The sequence below is a fragment of the Passer domesticus genome, chromosome 10, assembly GCF_036417665.1.
Source record: "Passer domesticus isolate bPasDom1 chromosome 10, bPasDom1.hap1, whole genome shotgun sequence".
NCBI classification, from domain to species: Eukaryota; Metazoa; Chordata; class Aves; order Passeriformes; family Passeridae; genus Passer; species Passer domesticus.
Window position 1 is genome coordinate 1,326,525 of NC_087483.1, and position 21,882 is coordinate 1,348,406.

General features: G+C 51.7%; 1 protein-coding gene across 6 annotated transcripts; it reads right to left on the reverse strand.

Annotated features, from left to right (window-relative positions):
- Positions 1-1,384: 1,384 nt before the first annotated feature.
- On the reverse strand, positions 1,385-20,839 carry LOC135308436 (hydrocephalus-inducing protein-like). Of its 6 annotated transcripts, XM_064433334.1 has the most exons (9): positions 20,642-20,839; positions 18,861-18,977; positions 17,228-17,347; positions 15,104-15,223; positions 13,207-13,340; positions 11,416-11,615; positions 7,622-7,805; positions 3,742-3,965; positions 1,385-1,815 (listed from the first exon to the last, which is right to left on the reverse strand). In XM_064433334.1, exons 7-9 carry the CDS (start codon positions 7,754-7,756, stop codon positions 1,578-1,580), a joined length of 597 nt encoding a protein of 198 aa, XP_064289404.1. In that variant the 5' UTR covers positions 7,757-7,805; positions 11,416-11,615; positions 13,207-13,340; positions 15,104-15,223; positions 17,228-17,347; positions 18,861-18,977; positions 20,642-20,839; the 3' UTR covers positions 1,385-1,577. The 6 variants fall into 6 exon arrangements, with proteins under 6 accessions (XP_064289404.1, XP_064289406.1, XP_064289405.1 ...); XM_064433336.1 differs by lacking the exon at positions 15,104-15,223; XM_064433339.1 differs by lacking the exon at positions 1,385-1,815 and having other exon boundaries at positions 3,727-3,965.
- Positions 20,840-21,882: the final 1,043 nt, after the last annotated feature.

Consider the following 21,882-nt stretch of genomic DNA (forward strand, 5'->3'; position numbering starts at 1 on the left):
CAGTGAGTCAGCATTGAGAAGAAGCTACAGCAAAAGAAAGTGAGGATGGAATCAGGAACTAGAACGTGAGGCAAAGCAGCCCAATGCAGCTTCTCTCTGCAGGATCTTTAAGGCATCTCTTGGTTTGGGCCAAACAGACTGAGCACGAGACAGCTCAGAGCCCACTCAACAGGGGGCACGCCAAGCCTTGCTTGGAGATTGGCAATGAGGAACCAGGTCCCACCTCACCCAACAAACGGGAACATCACACCCATGCTGCTCACTGGGATTGCTGCCTGCAAGGCTTTACCCCACTGGAGCTCTGGGATTTGCTTTCCATGCTGGAAAGCCAGAGATGCAGCCACTCATGGTGGGGATGTCCTGCAGAGCCCGGAGAGCAGCCACAAGCTGCTCTGCAGTGGACATCTGGCTGGGCTGGCAGCTCTGTGGGGAGGAGATTTCTCCCCAGGCCTGCTCACCAAGAGGCACTGGAACACAGATGGGGAGAAAAAACAACTGCAGGTGCAGCCCAGAGCTTCTCTGTGCCCATCCCAGTGAGCACTGCCAGCTCCAGCAGTGACTCCAGCAGGGAGGCAAGAGAGGCACAACAAGGACAAACGCAGATGGCAAAACCTCCAATGAGACTGAGCTCACGGCATGCAGACAACAGTCAACAGTTCCAAAGAAGCAAAGATACAACAGCTGCCTTCAGCTGAAGAGACCTTAGGAATGAAAGCAGATCCAGCAGGATCAATCTCCTGGTTCAGAACCATAGTTCCATTGGTTGCCTTTCTTGTTTCGTTTCTTCAAGAAGGCAACTTGACAAGTGCCTCCATGGTGATGCAGGGGGGGACAGAAGCAGCTCAGGAAAGGCAAGTAGTTTCCTTAAAAAGTCCATGACCTTCCTTGTTCTGGGTTCAGGCTTGGTAGTGAATGCTCCCCTTGGTCTGGGAAGGGGGATAGGGGTTTTGGGGGTTTTGGCCCTGGGGGTGGGCTTTTCCCTTGGGGGTTTTTGGCAGCTGTGGCGTGATGCCGTGGGCGCTGTGCAGTGGGAGCTGAGGCTGGGCAGGGAGCGGAGCTTCCCTTCCTCCCGCTCGGGGATGGGAGCTCGGCCACGTGCTGCTGCGGGAGGTTGTGTGCTTGGCCCCGGCACTGCCCTGGTTGCAACTCAGCCTGGCACCCACCCTGCCTGCCTTCCCCGCTGCTGCCTGCTGCTCTCAGGCACTGCCCACATCCCCCTGCCCTCTGTCCCTCTGCAAAAGGAGCATTTCCCTCCTTCCCTCCTTCCCTGCCGCTGCCGGCTGGCAGGGGATCACTGCCCTGCCAGAGCCCACAGCTCCTCCTGCTGGGATCCTCACTGCACCAAAGGGAAAAAATGGGACTTGGGAGCTGGCAAACATCTGCTCTTGTTCTCTGGGCTCTCCTGATATAGTCTAGGAAAGAACTGTTATTCCTTTCCCCATCGTTTGAGCTCTGTAATTTCAAAGGTATCATCATTTGGAGGGAGGGGCTCATCTTTCCATTCCAGGAAGATTCCCACCTTCCTTGGCAGACATCTGTCTTTTCAAGCAGGACAGACACCAGAAAATCCTGACTTTCTATGCCTTGCTTCTGTTTGATCTGACAATGGCCAAATGCTCCCTGCAGCACCAGCAGCCCTGCAGTTCCCACCCTGAAGAGGCTGCTGGGGCAGAGCAGGAGGGAGGGATGCTTTTCCCTTGGAAGGCACAGATCCCTCCCGCTGTGTCCCAGCCCAGGCAGCACTCACCAAAGGAGATGTCCCCAAAGTCGAGCTCAGGGAGGTCGAAGTGCAAACTGGGTCCAGTGACGCTGCCCCTGCATGGCGAGGACAGAGCAGGAAATGCCTTGGTTCAAGGAATTGCAAAGCTCCGGCTGTCGTGGCTCGGGGGCACAAACCTGGTGTCAGGGCACCGTGCCTTTCAAACCAGCACACACCATGTGCTCAGCACAGTGCCCCTGGGCACAGGAGGCAGCTAAAGCCAAGTGGCCAGCAGCCAGCAGCCACTGATGGGCTCTGGGCACAGGGCAGGCAGGAAAAGCCCCCGGGATGCTGCTGGTCCCATGAAGGACCCTGAACACACAGCCAGACATGACTCCGGGCCTCAGTTTCCCCATCTACAATGGCATGGACATCAAGGTGTCCCCACAAACTTCTGTAACCAGCCCTGCCAGCCACAGGTTCCTGCTTTGCTACTTCTTAGCTGGAACTGCTGTTCCCATGGAGGAGCTTTCTCAGCAGAGTTTGACCCACACCATCATTACAGACACAGTTCTGAGCCATGAACCCAGGGCAGCCCCAAACATCCTCTGAAAAGAGCAGCAACACTTCTACACAGGGCACAGATGAATCCTAGAGGAAAGGACCAGCTTGCCAGCAGTGCACCAGCTGGCACAGCCAAGAGCAACAGCTTCAACAACCAAACAAGGGGGTCCTGAATCTAGCACAGCACCTCACCTGTCCTTGAAATCAGCAGACACACTGCAAAAGTCACCAACACCCACTGAAAGCAGCACTTGAAGCTGCACAACACTCCCCAGTTGATTTCATGGCTGATGCCAATTCATGCCCACTCTGCCTTGTGGTTAAAAATCCAGGCCCAGTGACCTGTGCCTTCTGTTGGATTCACAGCACTGCCCCTGGCTCTGCTCCACACATCTCAACAAGAGACACCTGCCCTTGCTCAAGGAGAAAGCTGCTGATGCACAAACATCCCATCACCAGTTAGGGGAGGGACAGAGGAGAATCAATTATTGGATGGTGGAAGGTTCCCTCTTGATCTCCAAAATAAAAAAGCAGCACTTTTCCTCCAAGAACAAAGCCATCATCATTCTTTCTCCACTGGGGGCAGACCTACTCACCACTTTGCTCTTGCTAAGTAATAACTTCCTTCTTCTTGTTCATCCATCTCCCTTATCTTTTTGTCATAATCCAGTGCAGATTGCTTTCATTTCTTCACTGCCTTGCCCCAGTGCCTCCCAAGAGCAGCAGCCCAGCTCCAAAGCTGCAGAGCAGCCAGCATCAGCTCTCCTGCTCCCACTGCATTATCCTAGCAGCACATGGCTCAGGCTGGCAGGGACAGGGCCTCGCGCTGCTGTGGTGCTGAGCACTGAGCTCTGCCTCCCCTATCATCACCCCTTGTCCCTTGTGCTGGGCCAGGATGATCTCTTGCCATGGCACCAGCCCAGGGGATGATGCCCAAGTCCTTGGCACAGTTCCTGCTGCACAGTTCCCTGATTCCCACATCAGCCCTTTCCTGGCTGTGCACAGGAGGCACCAGAGCCCTCTGGGCACAGCAGCAGGGAGCACAGCTTGTCCCCCACAGCATGGCCATGAGAGGGGAGGTGAGGCTGCTGCTGCCCATCTGGCATGGATTATTAACAGAAGTTTTTAAAAGCACTGCTGCTGCTGCAGAATGCCCCAGGCTGGCCCATCTCCAAAGCCCTGGGGGCCTTGCTGGCTGTTCAGCTGGGACATCCCAGAGCAGCTGCTGCCCAAAGCTGATCCATCCCACTGCCTGCCATGGCCCAGGGCAGAGGGAGATCCCTGCAGGGAGGAGTCATTCCAGCTCCAGGTACCACACAGGGCAGGAGGCATCCTCCCACTAAAGCAGTGCCAGCATCAGAGCAGAGATGAAGACCTCAGCAAACACCTTTTCTCTCTGCTCCACCCCAACAGGAGGCAGGTGGGGCATGTCCCAGAGACAGCTGCAGATGTGCCCACCAAGCTCCCAGGGTCCTTACTTGATGGTCAGGATGGCAGGCGTAGGAGATCCAGCCAGACTGAACCGGAATTCTTCCTCAAACCTCCCCAACACGGTGGCACTGAAGGAGATCTGGAGAGTCTGGCTCCCACCTGCTGCAATGATGCCCTCCTGGGGTGCCAACTTGAAGCCCAAGCCCACCTTTGTGGCCGAAGGGATGTAGCTGAAGGGAGCATCAAGAGCTCCTTGGTTGATCAGGTTCACCTGCAGCAGCAAGAAAGCAAAGTGGAAATTCGTGTGGAATCTTCCCTTCTTGGGAGTTATTGTCTAAGGATGCAATGAACAGCCACAAAAGGCAGAAGATGCTTTGTGCTGCTGAATGGCAGAAGTCAGAAGATACAAGAGGACAAGTTCTGCCTTTGGGTTTTCATGCAAAGCAGTGGCAGCTGCACAGACCTGCAGTCACCCTGGGGTTATCCCATGGACACAGAGCAGTGCACCTCTGGGCAGCATCACCCAGCTCATGGAGACCTGGCCCTGAGAGCAACGTGGGGTGATTGCAGCTGCCTAGTGAATCAGCACTGAGCTGCTGCTGCCCCAGCCTGCACAGCTCCAACAGCACCATCACCTCATTCACCTTTTCCCACACCATGGAAACAAGACATTTATAATGAGGCATCAGCAGCAAAATGTACACACAGCACCATCTTTTGGTATAGAAAACTCGTGGTGTCTTTCTCTTCTACAGTCAAGCTTTTGAAAGTGTTTGCCCTGATGCAGTGCCTCATTTCCTGCCTCTTTTCAGTTGCTCTTTCATGAGTTTTTTACAAGCTTGACACTACTGGGGGGTGGACGCAAATAGGTAGAAAAATCCTTTGCTTTTTTCCCAGGAACACTTTTCTCTTTCCAGAGCCAGAGATGCACCAAGGCTGAAGTGTGGGACTGGTCAGCAAGGGACAGAACTCCCAAGGCTTTCCTGGGACTTCCAGGAATGAGCAGGAGACCCTTGACTGGAAGCTGTTGGCAGTGGACTGAAGCTCAAAGGCAGCCAGTTGGTTCCAGCTGCTTCTGCAGAGCCCAGTCCAAAGGTGCCTTGTGTCTGGCACTGCCACAAAAGCCTCTGAACATGCAGCTTTTGCACCCAGTGCTGGTTGCACCTGCCAAGGGCTTGTTTTGCAGGAAGCCTCCCAGCTGATCCCTAAGGAAGGCTGCCCAAAAGCAGGGGCTGGGCCTTCATGAACAACAGACACATCTTTCTGACCCCCCAGACTGGACTAGCACATCAAATATTCCCTGCTCACAACTGCCCAGCTTGGCAGGAATTCCACAGCTCCACCAGGCTTGCTGCTGCCTCAGGAGCCATCAGCATCCATCCCCAGCCCTGCTGCTCACCTCACAGACATGGGGGGTGTTGACAAAAATGTCCCCAAGGTCCAGAGTGTCACAGCTGAGCTCAACCAAGGGTCCTTGGCCTTCCCCTCTGAGCTGCAGGGGCAGCCTATTCTCACGGCCTGGGGAGAGATGTCCATTTCAGTACAAGCATTCCCTCTGTCACACTGTCTTTTCCAGGCTGCCTCAGTGCTAGTCCCTGACTCTGAGCTGGATGCCACCAGCTCCTGATGCTGCAGGACAAGATATGGACCCTTCTCTTCCCTCAACAGATATCCCTTGGGGCTGACTTCTAATTCCTAACCCATTCCTCGGGCTGGTTTCCAATTGGAGCCACCAGTTTGCTGAGTTTCAAACATCTCAGGGGTCCTGGAGGGGCAGACCAAGCAGTAATGGGTAGAAATTGAAGGAAAGGAAATTTAGGTTAGATATTTGGGATGATATTTTTTCCTGTGAGGGTGGTGAGACACTGGAGCAGGTTCCCCAGGGAAGTTGTGCAAGTCCCAGCCCTGCAAGTGTTCAAAGCCAGGCTGGATGGGGCTTGCAGCTACCTGCTCTAGGGGGAGGTGTCCCTGCCCATGGCAGGGGCCTTGGCACTAGATGATCTTTAAGGTCCACTCAGTCCTTAACATCCTAGGATTCTGTGCTTTCCTTCCCATGCACCTAGAGGAGCTTGGAAATCCATTCAGTGAAGGCACAAAGCTCATCCAGAGCTGGGCAATTACCAAACTACCTGGCCCAGCAGCACAGGACTTTGTTGCCCAAGTCCTCACCTTCTGACCCTCAGCACTGGGCTCTGTTTCCACAGACTGAGAGCTGCAAGGTGACAGCTCCCACACAGGGAGAGAAGCAGCTGCTGGCCAAGGCTGCTCCTTCTACCAACAGCCTGGGCTCAGTGGGGCTCAGCCCCCTCTGCTCTGGTGCTGTCTGGCCAGTGGGAGCTGATCCAGGCTCAGGGAGCACATTTCTAACCCAGCTCCTGCCACCTGATGATGGATCCATGTCCAGTGGAGCCATCCTGGAGGCCAGGGGCCTGCAGGGGCTTAGTGCTTGTTCACTAAAGCTGCTCTGCTCTGCAGCTCTCTGGCCTTTGAGGAAATGCCAGCAAAGGCATGGCATGAAAACCTCTCCCTGCACTGCCTGGGCTGTGCTGGGATCAGGAACCCAGACACAGCACTCTGAGCCCTGGCCTTGCACGGGACACTCCCTGGGAGCTGCAGGGCCACTGGGGATGTGCCAGCACTGCCCTGCTGGCCAGGGACTCTTCCCAGCACTGCCAGGGCAGCCCAGTGGGCTCAGGCTTGCACCATGGCTGCACTGAGGGGGAGAGAAGCAGGGCAAAGGAGCTGCACCTGAGATGCTGCAACAAGCCACACTTTGATACTCCACTGCTTCCAGGGGTTTGAAAGTCATCTTGATTTTGGCCAAACCATCCGGCTCGATTTCTCCCTCCTACAACAGAAACAGCAAAACATTTCTCTTCAAACTTCACATTTCTTGTTTTCAGTCATAGTCCTGTCAGCCTTTGTTTAGAGCATCAGTGATGAGTGAACAACACAAGGAGCCCAAGGAAACCCTGCAAAGGCAGCTCAACACAGTGCTGGAAGCTCTCAATGCTGGTCAGGTCCCACTCTCCACAATTTCCTACTGCTCTGACACAAGCTCTTGCTCACATCATGCTGCTGTCAGCTGCAGTGGGAAGTAACTGCCAATGTGCACTGGTGGTTCTTCACAAGGAGAGATCATGATCCCCTCCCCCAGAAATAAAAATATTAGTTTAACCTGTTTTGAAAGAAAGCAGAGGTTGGGATTATTCTGGGCTTTACTCCAAGGGGAGAAGGGATTTTGCACTGTGCAGACACCAGGCATTCATCATCTCTCACAATGCCAGTGCTCAGAATCAGGGCTCTGGCTGCTGGCAGCACGTGGCAGTTTGCTTGCACAAACAGAAAAGGAAAAGGTTTTCTTTCCCTGTGTTCAGGAGAACTCAAAAGGCCCAGTGAAACCTTCCAGCCTTGTGTCCAGGCTCACAGATGGCACTGGAAGGCAGACTCAGAAATAGTGCAAGGCTGGTTACAGGAGGCCATTGGCATTTCTGGGATTAACCTTGGGCTGAGTTTGGCCTCCTTTTCCCAGCCAGCCATTGCCAGCTTCAGGTCAGTGTGTGAGCTGGCAGTGCTGCAACAGCCTCTGCTGAGCCCCACATGTGGGGGCAGCCCCTCCCTACAAGAACTGCTCCCTGTGACACTGCAAGGACACGCACGGAGTGCCCTGAGCTCCAGCCCTGGCAGCAGAGCTCGGCTTTGTCAGGCTCCCAGCCCTGCCTTGAGCCTGCAGGCCAGAAATGCTTTGAGCATTTTAGCATTTTTAGGTGAGCTCTGCAGCTGCACCAGAAACTTGATGCCCTCCCTCCCAGCATGTGGGGCCAGCTGAGGATCTGCCAAGTGACCACAGCCAGGGTTGGAGTGGGTGGGAGGAGAAAGAGGGAGAGGAGGAAGAGGAGGAAAATGAGGTTCTCAGCTATCACTTACCATTGGCTCAATGAAAGAAACGTCATCAGAGAACATGGGGTCCTGGTGCACCTTTGCCATCTCCCCTGGGGCTCTCAGGAGGGCAGCACGATCTTCACAAGAGCCCTTCTCCTTCCCTGTTTCTTTCTCCTCCATTAATTTTTCCAGGCACAGCTCTCTCTGTGACTGCCCAAAAAGACTCTGCCTGCAGCCAGAGGAGAGACAAAGCCAGCAGGTCATTTAATAAGCCACAGATTTGCAGAGAGAAGTGCGAGTGCAGGAGAGCAAAGCACCTGGGGAGGAGCAGCAGTGTGACAGATGAGCAATGCCACGACTGACTCTCACCACTAACAGACAAATATCATGTCTATAGGTTAAGAAAAGGTTTTTTACCCCCTGAGTTGTTATCAAGGGACAGCTGGGGTTGGGATATTTGGGAGGGTCGGCTTGTCACCATGGTGACATCTGACCTCCAATCAAGATTGGAGGAAGTGAACTCCACCACAGGACAGCGAAGAAGGGGTCAATGGACAGAATTTTGGGAGAGGCTAAAGGGTTAAAAGGCAAAACCTCCATTGTGTGGGCGAGCACACCTGGGGAAAATCCTTCCATAACATCTTCTCCATCCAGTCTTCTGTTGTATTTTTGATAAGGTTTAATCAACCTTTCTAAACTGAGGAAAAGTGAGTGGCTATTTCTCACAAGCAGCCGCTCCCCAGCAAGGGCTGACCCCAAGCCCTGCGGGTCTCAGAGGGATCACAGGATAACTTGCTGTTCACTGGCACAGCAGGTAGTTTTACTCCACACCTGCAGGCTCAGGAGAGGTTTCCAAAGCCAGAATCCCTCAAGGGAACCTCCTGGCTCAAAGCCTCTGCTAAAACTGAAGAGAATCCACCAGCCACTTCAAGTGGCTTTTCCTCCCACTGAGCTGCTGGGGGAGGCAGATAAAGATTATGGAGCAGGACTTCCCTGGGAAGGGGAGACAGAGCTGGGTTGCAGCTCCGTGTTACCAGCACTGTGAAAAATGCCTATTATATTATTGGCTTTTTGCAAATAGTAAAATTAATACTATATGTGTAATGTTGGAAAGTGATGTTGTATTAGTCCTTTTTTACAGACCAAGGAATAATAACTGTTGAATTTGCAGTGTGGTTCTTTGGTGTGTTTTACCTTGAAAAGATCCTGATTCAGCCTAAAAAGGGCACATTTTAGCAGTACTTCAATGAAAGCTACGCTAAGAAAGGGAGCAGTCAAAACTCTGAAAGAGTGCAAATGCACATTAGAGCAATACAGTGACATGGAAACCCAAAAGGAGGATGCCATTTCCAGTCTGAAGGATCCAATCCCAGCTCAATGAAGCACCATGAACAGGAGCACATCAAGGAAGCAGAACAGGAGGTTTCTATGTATTTACCAGCAATGCAGTCTGGACTATGGGTTGTCGCCCACACTGGTAACTGTTTGCTTGGCCCAGCAGAGAAACTCTGTGCAATGTGTTGGAAATAATTATGCAGATGTGTTGGTGCACTTTGGATTTAACAGCAGCAATCAGGATTGGTCACCAGGTGAAGAGCTCTTGCCTGACAAACACAAGACTCTCTGCTTTGATGCTCAGGGAGAGCTCAGGGGAAATGTGCTTCTGCCCAGCAGCTGCTGGCCTTTGTGCTTTTGTACAGCCCCACTGAGGAAACAAAAGTTCCTGGCCTTGGTGCTTTGCTGCTGCTCAATCTGTCACTTCCAAGTGTCTTCTGGGGACTTTGGTGATGAATGCATCACACACAAAAATAAAGAGAACATCTGCCAAGCTGAACTTTGTTCACGTCAGCAGTGATGAACTTGCTTCAGGTTCAGCTCATGAAGGACCTATTGCTGCAATGATGGGCCTGACCAGTTCCCATTACCACTGGTGAGAACATCCCTGCTGGCTGAGGGAGAAGCCTTAGGACAGCAGTGCTTATGTGCTGGATGTGAGGCTTTGGAGAGAGGGGTGGAAAGACAAGGCCCCAGCAGCCCCAGAGCTCCTGCATGTGCTCCAGGGGTGATGCCAGGGCTGCTGCAGCTCTCTGCTGGGGCTCGGGGATCAGTGCCTGCTCTGGGCAAGGCACAGCATTCTGTTCTTATTCTTCTGCCAAAAATTTCACTGGAACAGAGAAGCTGCCAGTTAAGGGAATCCCTGGCCACACTTCAGCACTACATTCCATCCCATTCCATTCCATTCCATTCCATTCCATTCCATTCCATTCCATTCCATTCCATTCCATTCCATTCCATTCCATTCCATTCCATTCCATTCCCACTGCTGCCCCATGTTACATGCTCCTGCCCTCAGATGTCAGGATGGCAATAACACTCCTGGGGGAGACTTCAGGGGTTGCCTGAGAAAGAAGGGATCTTCTTCTTTTCAAATTATCATGAGAAGAGGATCCAGCCCAGTTCAGGACTCAGTTTTCAGGACTGAAAAACCAAGTGCAAATCAGCCCCTGCATCTCCTACATCTCACCCCGGGCTGTACCCACCAGACTCCTCTGTTCCTGCTGTAGCAGTCATCTCTCACACAGACCTGGCTCCCCAAGACCCAAGGACACAAGCTCTACAGCTGAACTTAACTCCTCTGAATTTCAGCCAACATCACTAAGCTGTTGCCTGAGCCCACAGATAGAAGAGCCGTGAAGGAGACATCCCTGACATTGTAATAACCAAATGAAAATACCAGTGCCAATAGATGGGGCTGGCAAGCTAAATTTTTGGCCTTTTATCTGTGAATTGTGAGCTGTTCCTTAAGATAGTTCTCATCCTGTTACATCTACCCTTTCAATGAATCACTACTGCACCCTGACAGGCACTACCGCACTACTGACAGGCAAAAAAGATAAGGTATGGAGAGGGGTTTAATAGGTTGTTTTCTTCTGCTGTTTAACTAGGGCCCTTTGTATGTTTGTTTCCTTGCACGGCATCTAAAGGCAGGTCCAGATCTCCCAATGGCACCTGGCAATCCCCAGACACTGCTCTTGCTTTGAGCAGTGTGTCTGCTCAGATGATTGCCAGAGGTCCCCTCCAAAAGTTATTCTATACTTTTATCTTCTAAATCAGCCCAATTGCTTTTCAAATATTCACTAAATGTCTCATATTTCCTACACACCATGTGCAAGTACCCATGGGCATGTGGTATATTGATAGGCATTAGAGGAGCTCGACCTTCATGAAAGTTCCCAAGGAAGAATTCATGATCTTTTGGCAAACACTTAAACCAAAATGAAAAAAACAGCAGAAACACAGGAACTTCAGAGTATTCAAAAAGAAATCTCAAGGAAAAGGGGGCACAACCTTATTCAGAGATTTAAATCTCTGTTTGAAATTTTAAACTGGCTTTCAAAGGTTCATCATGGAACACAAGAGGTGACTGATGCCCTCCGCTGACAAGGGAAATCAGATCAGCTTCAGGAACAGGAACTGCACGGGCTGCCTGCAGCACAGCTCATGTTGGGCATCTGATGCAGGGACCCCTGCAAGGCCACGTGCCTGTGGCCTCCCAGAGAATGGCTCTGTTTGGCTGACAGTGCTGAGAAAGCATTTCAGGAGCTGCTTGTGCTCAGCAGGGTGCAAGCCAGCTGCCAACATGTTCCAGCAGCCTCCAGGAAAGCTGGGACAGAGAAAGCTCAAAGGCTGCATCCTGCTAAGAACACTGAAGGCAAGAGCAGCTGCCATCCATCCTGCTCCCTTCCAGCCAGGGCTGCAGGGATGCTCAGGCTCCTTTTGTTGCTCTTTCCCAGCCCTGTTATCACTCAAAGGTGTTTTGCACAAGGACAGATCCTCACCTCTGGGTGCTCAGCTGGAAACGAGCTTCCAGGTTCCCAGAGTTGTGGAGCAGCAGAGTCTTCTGGCTGCTGCTCTTGACTGGACACCTGGAGAAGTCCAGCTGCTCAGGGAAGTCCAGGACAGCTCGGGCAGCAATGGCCCGAATTGGCACCACTATCCTTCCCCTTGTAGTGATGCAGGTGAGCTCGTGGGAATAATCCTGCAGGAAAAGAAACTGCCTCAGCACAGGGCATTTAGTGCCGTCCCCATGGCAGAAGAAAAACCATTTCCTATAACTCTTCAAGGGCATCAATTTACCTATCCCACCCTAAATGAACATTAAGCTCTACTAATATGTCACATTTTAGAGGCACTAGCGCACTTTGCAAAACCTGTCTCAGTGGCATTAAGCTCTTCTGTCACTTGGTCATCCAGAGAACTGCCCTAGGCCACCATCATTTTTACTCTAAATTTTAATGATGTTCAGTAATTCCTAAGTCCCTTCTAAGGAACATGGAGCTAGGGAACACAGGACATTCCTCTTTAGCTTTCTATATTCCCACTGTTTGAGAATAGGACAAAGTTAAACTGACTCAAAGCAGCAAAAAAAAAAAGATGAGAAAACAGCTGCACCCAAAGAGCTCCTGCACCTCTGGCTTGGTGTAGAAACATAGTTGGCTCAGAACTCCCCTCCAACTTTGCCTCTCCAACCAAGTCAGGAGGAGAACAGTGGTAACAGTGCTAACATTGCTTTCTAGCATGCTGTTGGAAAGAGCCTCTCTTTGTTTCCCTGCAAGGCTTCCTCCCTTCCATGCCATGTCCTCAACCCTTCTGTATGAACAAGCCCCCAGATCACAACACTGACCCCCCAGATCCCAGCACTGAGATCAGACTTGCCAGGGCCTCAGCACTGCTGTTCAAACCTGCACACAAAAGCACCTTTGGCACGCAATGGGTGCCAGCTGACAGAGCAAGCACAGGGACAGGCATGAAGACAAAGGCACAGCAGTGTCACTGCCATGGGCTCTGGGCTCACAGCTCTGCCTGCAGCTTGGACCTGCCCTACACCAGCTCCTGCAGGCAGGTGTCCAAGTCCCCTGCAGCTCAGCAACCTCCTGCTGACCAAGGGCACCCAGCAAAAAAAAAACCTGGCAAAAACCTACTAAAAACTTGGCAAAATATTCAGAAAACCTGCCAAAAACCTTCTAAAAACCAACCAAAAACCTTCTAAAAACCCGCCAAAAACCTTCTACAAACCTGCCAAAAACCTTCTAAAAACCTGGCAACAGTGTGCCTGTGCCTGTGCCAGGCCAGGCTCACGGGCACAGCACATCCTCTGCCCTGGCCCTGCAGCTGCACCATGCTCACTTGCGCTCTGGCACAGCACAGCTGCAAGGCTGCAGAGCAGAGGCTGGGAAAAAGCACCGTCCTTGCTCCAGCCCAGGGGGAGGCAGGGAAGCTCTTGCCAGCCGGGAAGGAGGAAAGCTCTCTGACCTCTTTGTTCCTCATCATCATGAACCCCCTTCCGCTGTACCTAGAGATGGCCCAACATCTATCAACAGCCCTCTGTCATTTTCATCCTGTTCCCTGTGCATCTTCCCTTGGCAATGCTCAGGGATGTGCAGGGAGGGGAAGCAGAGCCTGTCAGGCCTGGCTGCAGTGCCTGGCAGCCCGTGCCAAGCTGGGACTGGCTGCAGGCTGCCTGCCCACGGCCTGGAGCCAAGCTCCCAGCATGGAATGGGCTGCACCCAGAGTGCAGGGAAAACAATGGCTTTGCAGAGAATTCTATGCTCGGGCTCCTCCAGGCTCACCTTGTTCTCCTAGGGGCTGAAGTGGATGCGCACGGGGCAGAGGCGCCTGCTGGCACCGTGTGGTACACACCCCTGGGGCACGCCAGCTGGAAATAAGGGCAGCTCTCCATGCACACCTTCACCAGCCGAGGAATCTGCAGCAAAGACATCAAATGATGATTTTGACACTTGTGCAAACAGGACGACAGGAGACCTGTCCCTGCCCTGCTGACATCCCTCCTTGACCCCTTTTCCAAAGCCCTTCCAGCTGAGCAGGTGCAGGCACATCATTCACAAGGGTCAGCTGGAGTCCCTTCTCTCTGGCTCCAGCATTTTGGCCAGGGCCAGCGGGGCAGGGCCTGGTGGCAAGGAAGGGCCAAGCAGGTCAGCACCAGCAGGATGGAGACAGAGCACCTGAACCAAGTCATCTGTACATTCAACAAGGCCAAAAAACCTGCTGGCTCCTGCCTGCACTCAGCCATGCAGTCATGTTCCAGAGGGGGAATGTGCTCCCTGAAAGCAAACCAGCACATTCTCCTGGGGGAAGGAAGAAATTCCCTTCTAGCAGATCACGTTTGGGTAGGCACATTCTGGGGATACAGTCATGCAGGCACACCAGCAAGAGAGGAGACCAAACACTGTGGCCTTACTGGGAATAAAAGCAAACCTGAAAAGCCAAAGGAACAACAAGACAATCCCTAAAACAAGGAGATGGCAAAGAGAATTTAAATGGGCAGTAAAGCAGCAAGGAAGAGTCATAAAACCATGAGAGCAATCATCTTGTCAAAAGTGACAGAAACACAGACAGGCTGTGCCTATGGACTGTGGGCTTCAAAGGCATTTTCTGCCTGGAGAAACATGACCAGCACTGACTGACACTGTGCTTCCAGTATGAAAAGCCAATCTTGGCTCTCCAGGGCTTCTTGCTGCCTGTGCAGGCAAGCTGGGCTGCTGGGCATTGCTGCCTGCAGCCACGGGCCAGGGTCTGCCCTCTGGCATTCACAGACACAGCAAACATGCATTTTCTAGCACACTGAGCACCAAAATAATCTCAACAAGTCTAAACCAGATGATTTGGACTCCCTCCTTTCTGTTCCCACCAGCCTACCCTTGGCACAAGGCTCATCTAAGAAAAAGTTGCCCTGACTGAAATTCCAATGGTCTCTGTTTTCCTCGTTACACTGGAACACAACTGCTGACATTTTTCAACTTTTCCCCTCTCAACTCTCTTGGGAAATTGCAAAACCATCACAATTTCTTCAAGTGAAGGTGGAAACCTCCAGGAGCACATGGCTTTGCATGTGCTGTGGCTCTCCAAAGGGAAAGCAGAGCACCGTGTTGCTCTTGGAAAAGCTGAGCAGAGCGGGATGAAGCTTAGCAGGAGCCTCAAGTGGCACCTAAAGGGCTCCCACTGCTTCTGCTACATCACTCTGATTCCAGGGCTGTTCCAGAACACGTTTCCTGCAGTGCCAATGCCCTTAATGAGAAGTGATTCCAGCATCAAGTGGAGCAGACTCAGCCCCTGAGCTTTGACTGTGAGCTGCACAAAGGGAGCCCAACAGGCTGAGAGCAGCAGAGATTCCTACCAGGAGCCAAGATTAACCAAGGAGACACAGGAGGTGCTATAGACTCAAGGCAAAGCTTGAGAGCAGGTCAGAACTGTACAGGCCTCAACATTCCTATCAATCCACAGCTTTCAAAAGAAGGAAACTCCTTTGGGATAGACACCATCAATGCATGGACAAAATCAGGGCACAATTCCCAGCACACGAAGATTCCCATCATCTTGCAGAACAAGGGGCTGAGACATTTTCTCCTGCATGTGCTACAGCAGATAACTTGCTTTGCTGCCCACTTGGGCAATGACAGCACTCTCCTCTTCTAGCACAGGATTCAAGCTCCAGGTGCCAGCACTTACCTTGTCCTTATTCGTCACAGACAGCACCATTTCAGAGACCTCCCGAGCCACGAAGTTCTGAAACACCATCTCTGGTGGGGAAACCTGAAACAAGCTCTGTTTCGGGGCAGCTGACGGCAGCTGGAGAGGCGAGAGAGAGCAGGGACAGCTTCAGCTGCTGGGAGGAAGGCTCATGAAGGACAATCTTACACTGACCCCCAGTGAAGTGCAGACTCTGGGGGAGCACATCTGCCCAGGACACACTGGGCAAACAGTGGCTCACCCACCTCTGCTCTGAGCTGATCAAGAACTGCTTGGTCAGCTTCCAGCAGGTTCAAGCCAAGCTACTCTTTTGATTTCTCCAGCTTTCCTTCTCCACAATGCCAGGCAGCACTTTCCTTAAGCACAGCCCTGTGCCCCCTGAGGCACGGCCTGAGCACTCATGCAGTAAGTAAAACCCACAAATTTACATCAGACTCTAGGAGAAACAATTCTGGGATGTCCTTTACTCTGAGACAGGGAAACTGAGGCCCACACAACTGAAAATTTCTGTTTGGATCTAGAACTTAGGCCTCAGGATGACGAGAACAGTACCAGAGGAGGTGTCAGAGATGAGGTGACATTTGGATGAAGCCAAAAGGTTATGAAGTGAAAGGATGGAATTTGTTGGTTCTGTGTGTTGTTTGTGGGTTGGATTTGTTCAGGTTGGTTTGTTGGGTGTTGCTGTGAGCTGGCAGAGGGACGGGGTTGAAGACCTGACCAAAAGGAAGGAGGATGAGAGGGGAGGGGACACAAAAGTTGGTGGTCAGAGAGAAGGGAAGTTCCTGAGTGCCTCTCCAAGGGGAAAGGGGACAGGGACTGTCCCGGCCGGGTACAAAGGGGATACAAAGATTGCCATTTTGTTGGAGGCTGTGTTGGCTCCTCTCCAGGGGCAAGGAGACACACACGGCTCAAGTGAATTGTTACTAATAAACAGTTTTCTTTTGCTTTGATGATTTTTTCCTCTTTCTGTGCATTTAAAAGTTACTGCCTTTCTAACAGAGGTAAAGGCAAAAACAAAGTACAACAGAAGTCAGGAAAAGGACAAATTAGGTGAATGCTGAATGTGGATAAGGTTCAGTTATTTCCTCAGCAACTTGGGTAAAAGTGGAGTTGGTATCTCCTTTTCCCATGAGCTTTAACTGGGTGCTTTCTTGTCATTCTTGCTATCTTATTTAATGCCATTGTAGAGGCACGTCTGGAATGACACAACAGCAGCAAATGCTTCTGGAGCAGAGACACTGCTTGGAGAAGACTCTGCCCTGCTTTGTCTGCCTTCTGCAGCCACACTGCTGTCACTGCAGAGACACCAGCAGCTCTCCTGTGACTCCAGGGCAGACACAGCCTGCTGAAGGGAGTGCCTGCAGCACACTGTCCCTTACTTGTGCCCTTCCCTGGGGTGTTCCCAAGGCCCCTCTCCAGGCCAGTCCTGAACCAGTGTGTTCCATGTCTCTTGCTGCCCATTTCCTGCTCAACAGCCCACCTGGCTCACCTGCCCCTTTGGACTGTGCTTTCTACTGAGCCAGTCCTGCCACAAAAGCAGCTTGAAACACACCTCTAAGTAGGCACTGAGCACAGAAAGCACATCCACTCCCCTCTGCCCAGGGCTACTCCCCTGCACATCTGGCAGCCTGCAAAATCTAACACCCTGTCAGGGTCCAGCACATTGTTCCAACCCAAAGCAGGAATGCAATTGGTTCTGCTAAATCTGAAGGAATTCCTGCAGGTGCTTGGCCTTCCAAGGCCAATGCTGCCACTGTGCAGGGAATCCTGTGACCCCGAGCGTTTGATGGTGACCACACCAAAGCAAGAGGTGGCTCCTTCAGCAGGAGAATGGCACATGCCAATGTTGTGCCTTTGTGTCCCCAGCCTTCCCCCATTGTTTTAGCAATGGCAGCCACACTCCAGCACAGCCCAGCAGCTGCAGCAGAGGTTATCTGTGTTGGCTCAGTGCACATCAGGACTCCCAGTCCACCACTGCCAGCAGCTTGCAATGACAACAGCACCTGGACACTGAGGTGTTTTGCTGGAGGCAAGCCTGTCACAAGCACACACCCTCTTCAAACTTGCTATCAAACAGAAAGGAAAAGAGCAGGAAAAGGCTACCTTTGGACCATTCTTGCTCAGGTCTATCCATGGGCCAATTCTGGGCAGAATACTCCCCCCAGTGCTGGCCTCCTTCTTTGTGCTGAGAAACTTCTCCTGCTGGAACTTAGAGGGAAGCAGCTGAAAGGAAACAAACAAAAAAAAACCAAACAAAAAACCAAACCAAAAACAATAACAAAAACAAAAAACAGCAAGAAGTGTTGCCAGGATTTTTAGTGAAAAAGCATCTGCTAGGATTTTTCCTGTCCTGAGGAGCTGAGGGCCTCAGGAAAGAAATGTAAACAATGGCTATCTGCTGCTGTGGAATGCCGCGGGTGCATCTTCCATTGGTTCATGTAGATTGTTTTCAATCAGTGACCCATCACAGCCACCTGTGCCGGGGCTGTGAGAGTCACAGGATTTTTGTTATTCATTCCTATTCTATTCTTGTCTTTGTAGCCTTCTGATCTTCTTCTCTCTGTTCTTTTAGTATAGTTGTAATGTAGTATTTTAGTATAATATACAACATAATAAATCAGCCTTCTGATGAAAATGGAGTCAAGCCTCGTGTCCTCGTCCAAGGGGTTGCAGTTTAAGCAAGAAAGAAGCTCAGAAATGTGCTTGTTCAGAGGGGTTTATCTTGAGCAAGTGGTTCTGGTGAATTAATTTGCGATCACAGCCACTTGGGCAGTTCTGGAAGCCCTGGAAGTTACTTGCTGAAATACTTAGTACCAATCAATTAATAATACAGGGTGCAATACACACACTCCAACCACATGGCTGTGTCCCATTAGACTCTTTGTGATTTGATGTGACATGTTTGGGGATTTCTGCTCTTTGGCCATTTGTTTCCTCTTACGTTTCTCTGCATTGAGGCAATGCCCTTTTCAGAGAGTGGGAAGGAGCTCTCAGAACTGCCCCAAGTCCATCCCTGCACAACACTCATAACTCACAGCCAGGAGACAGCACTGCTGGCTGAGTCCAAGAGAAGCAAGAAAGAAAAGCTGTACCAAGAGGGAGGTGCACAGGAATGTGTCCAAGTTTTTCCTCTCTCTGTTAATGAGCATTTGTTTTCTCTGTCTGGGCTGACAGAGCCCTCCAGAGAAGAAAACACAGGGATCTCCTTGCCAGAGCCTCAGCACTGGGGCATCTTCAGCCAAGTGAGCTCCAGACATCAAGGGACCTTTGTGGCCCTGACTGCAGTGCTGCCTGCAGGGCTGGAGCTGTGCCCACCCAGGAGCTGAGAGAGAACAGCTGCTTTGGGAGCTCTTCTGGCTGGGAGCAGCCGTGGCTCTCAAGGCTTTGGGCAGAGTTTGAGCTCTCCCCCCACATGCCCAGGTGCCCAAGGGCAGGTTGGTCACAGCAGCACAGGGCAGTGCCCAGCCTGACAGAAGGAATTCCAGTGGCAAAGGGCAGGCACAGAAGCACATGCTGAGGGCTTCAGCTGCACATTGGTTTCACTTGGCTCCCGTGGCACAGCCAGGCAAGGCGCTGGGCTGTCCCTGAAACATCACACAGTGTTCCCTACTGCACCAGGACAGCCCCCACCAACAGCAGCACGGCACAAAGAGCTGGGCAGGGGCTCTGCAGCTTCCCAGCGCTGCTGGACAACAGGGCACTTGCCAGCCTGAGCACAGCCCCACTGGCTACTCACAGTGCTAGGCTGCAGTCTTTCCCTCAGCAAAAGACGAGGTGTCGGTGTCTTTTTCGGGAATCCAGAAGCCATTCTGAAGGGAGGGTGTCACAGAGGAGCAACAAGGCCTCAGCAAAACTGGAAGGAGCAACAATGGAACTCTGAAAATCCAGAACCCAATTCGTGGCAGACTCAAGGCATACACTGCTGCCTTTTATATCATTTGAAAGTAGCTAAGTGCTTGCTTGGCATAAGTAGCTAGTATTGTTAGGCCTCTAGTTGGACTTTATTTGGACTAGATGGCTCCCTTGTGCAATTCAAAAATGGATCTTGCTGAAATCTGGAGCTAAAAAGCTGAACATTAATAATACTTAGAACAGACAAAGCTGTAGCTTAAATATTACTTAAAACCAGCTTGAGTGGACCTCCTCTTCTTTAGGCTAAACAACCCCTGCTCTCTCAGCTGCTCCTCACTGGACTTGGGAGAGACTGCAATGTTATGGCTCATGGCTTAAATATTGCTACAAAGGACTTTTTTCCAATTGTGACAAAACTGTACAAAGAAGCTGAGAGCACCCAAGCCCACCCTTCCCTGAAAATGCCTCCTGACTGGAACTTGGGACTGGGAGTTAAGGCCCACATGGGAACTTGAGGCAAGATAAAGGTGACACTATTGCCCCATTAGCTCAGGTCTCGGGAGAAGTGAACAAGGCCAAGGGAGAAAAATAGATCCACACCATAGCCACAGCCAGCAGCTGTCCTGAAAATCAGCTCTGTCTGCCTTCAGGCTGGGCAAGTCACAGCCACAGACTCCTCTGCTGAGGCCAGGTTTGCACACACACCTCCCATCAACAGAGGGGCAGGAGGAAATTTTGGGTCTGTGGCACAACCTCTGGTAAGGGGCAGTGGACACCCATCCTCCCTCACACAAACTGGCTCAGCTCTACAACCCCCACCCCCAGAAGGCCACATCCAGGGGACATTCCCATCAGGGGCAGCTCAGGGGGTGTCATAGCCCATCAAAGACCCCCAAAGTGCCCCCAGAGCCATTTCTGAGGCCTTGCACCAGATGACTGCATGGCATGCAAAGTAACACAACAGATCCGAAAATCCACTGCCCAATTCGTGGCAGACTCAAAGGATATACTGGTGCTAACAATGTATATTATTTGAAAGTAGCAAAAGACAGAGCCCAACTTGCCCTTCCCCAGGGAGGTACCTGGGCTGTCCCACCTTGCCCAAATCCGCATTCATCCATTGGAGTCTTACATTTTGCGAAACCTCACCACAGAGAAGACCAGAAGAGGATTGAATGGGATGGGATGGGATCCATGGAATGGTGATCTTTTCTACTAAATCTGTCTCTGTCACTCTCTTTCATGCCCCCTTCCCATCAACCTCCGTCCCCCCCTCCTTTTTCTATTTCTTTCTCCCTCTCTCTTCCTCACATTTACTGTTACATAAAATCCAGACTATCCACTTTGGCAGATGGTCTCATTTTGCACCTTAATTCAGGGGCACCTCCTTAAACATTTTAATAACCAGATCATAACAACCCACTGAAATTTGAACAGAATTCACTCACCTATAAGTAGTTTAAATAAATACTACAGGAAAAACTCTATAAACTAGTGTACTTAGGAAATGTTGCATTTGTTCAGTGAGCAAAAAGCACCATCAGTAGACCATCTATTGTTCATCCCCTCAGCTGTACATGCCACCATCCTGTATCTCCCTGTGGCATTCTCTTTCAGAGCACAGATGGGACAAAACCAGAAAGTACAATTTGAGTCAATCTTTACCTTCAAAGGAAATTCAGGACTCCCTCGCAAAGACCAATGCTTTGCGAGTTCCGGAGTCCCTGGCACAAACCAATGTTCTGAGAGTTCCGGAGTCCCTCGCAAAAAGACCAATGCTTTGCGAGTTCAGGAGTCGCTCACAGAGACCAATTCTCTGCCAATTGACAGCAGTGGCTGACAGAAACCAATGCTGTGCCAACAATTGCCGTAGCAATGGCCGAGTGCAGCGGCCTAAAGGCGCCGAGGCTGCGAACGAGCAGCCAGGGCCGAGCTCTGGCGCTGAGGCCGCGGCGCCGGCACAGACGCTGAGGGCCCAGGCAACCGCGGCACCGAGCGCGGGGCCGGGCCGGGCCGCACGCATTGCCAAAGGACATTGGCACTGTCCCTGCTGACTTGACTCGTGTGTTTGCTGCAGAGCCTTTCTGTAGCCAGGAAAGTTTAAAATGTGCTGACAAAGGCACCTATGGCAGGTCTGTACACTAATCTTTGTACAGCACCAGGATTCTATCCTGGCTGGAGCCCCAGGAGGGGCTGAGGCAGCTGCAAAGGGGCTCAGCCTGGAGAAAAGGAGGCTCAGGGGGCCCTTCTGCCTCTGCACAACTCCCTGACAGGAGGGACAGCTGGGTTTCGGGCTGTGCTCCCAGGAAAAGGCACAGGAGCAGAGGGAACGGCCACAGGCTGGGCCAGGGCAGGCTCAGCGTGGATGCTCCCCATGCTCTGCCCACAGACACAGTGGCTGCCCTGACGCCAGGCTGGGGCTGGGCTGGATGGCCCCGCTCAGGGACACGCTGCCCGCAGGGGGCCTGGATTGTGCTGCCACAAGCACCAGCCCTGGCCTGCCCTGCACTTGCCTGGGGCCACACCAGCCCTGCCAGCCCTGTCCCAGCCCCTGAGGCCCTGCTGTTAGCACAGCTGGGTTTAGTGCCAGCAGCAGAGTCCAGCTTGCTGCTTCCTTTCTTCCAGGACTGATGCCGATGATGGTCACCGATGTGACGCCTCTGTAAATATGTTTGAAACAGTAGAAGAATTCTGTAAATATGTTCTGCGGTTAGAAGTTCTCTGTAATTATGTTTCAAAGATTGTTAGTCCATAGGATCCCATGTAAATATGTTCTGTAGATTGTTATTGTTGTTGTTATAAGGATTGTTGTAATGAAAGATGTTCTGTAAATACTCGTGTTTGCCGATCCTTGGCAAATAAATACTGCTTCTTTTTAAAACCTCACTTCTCTTTGTCATTCCTTT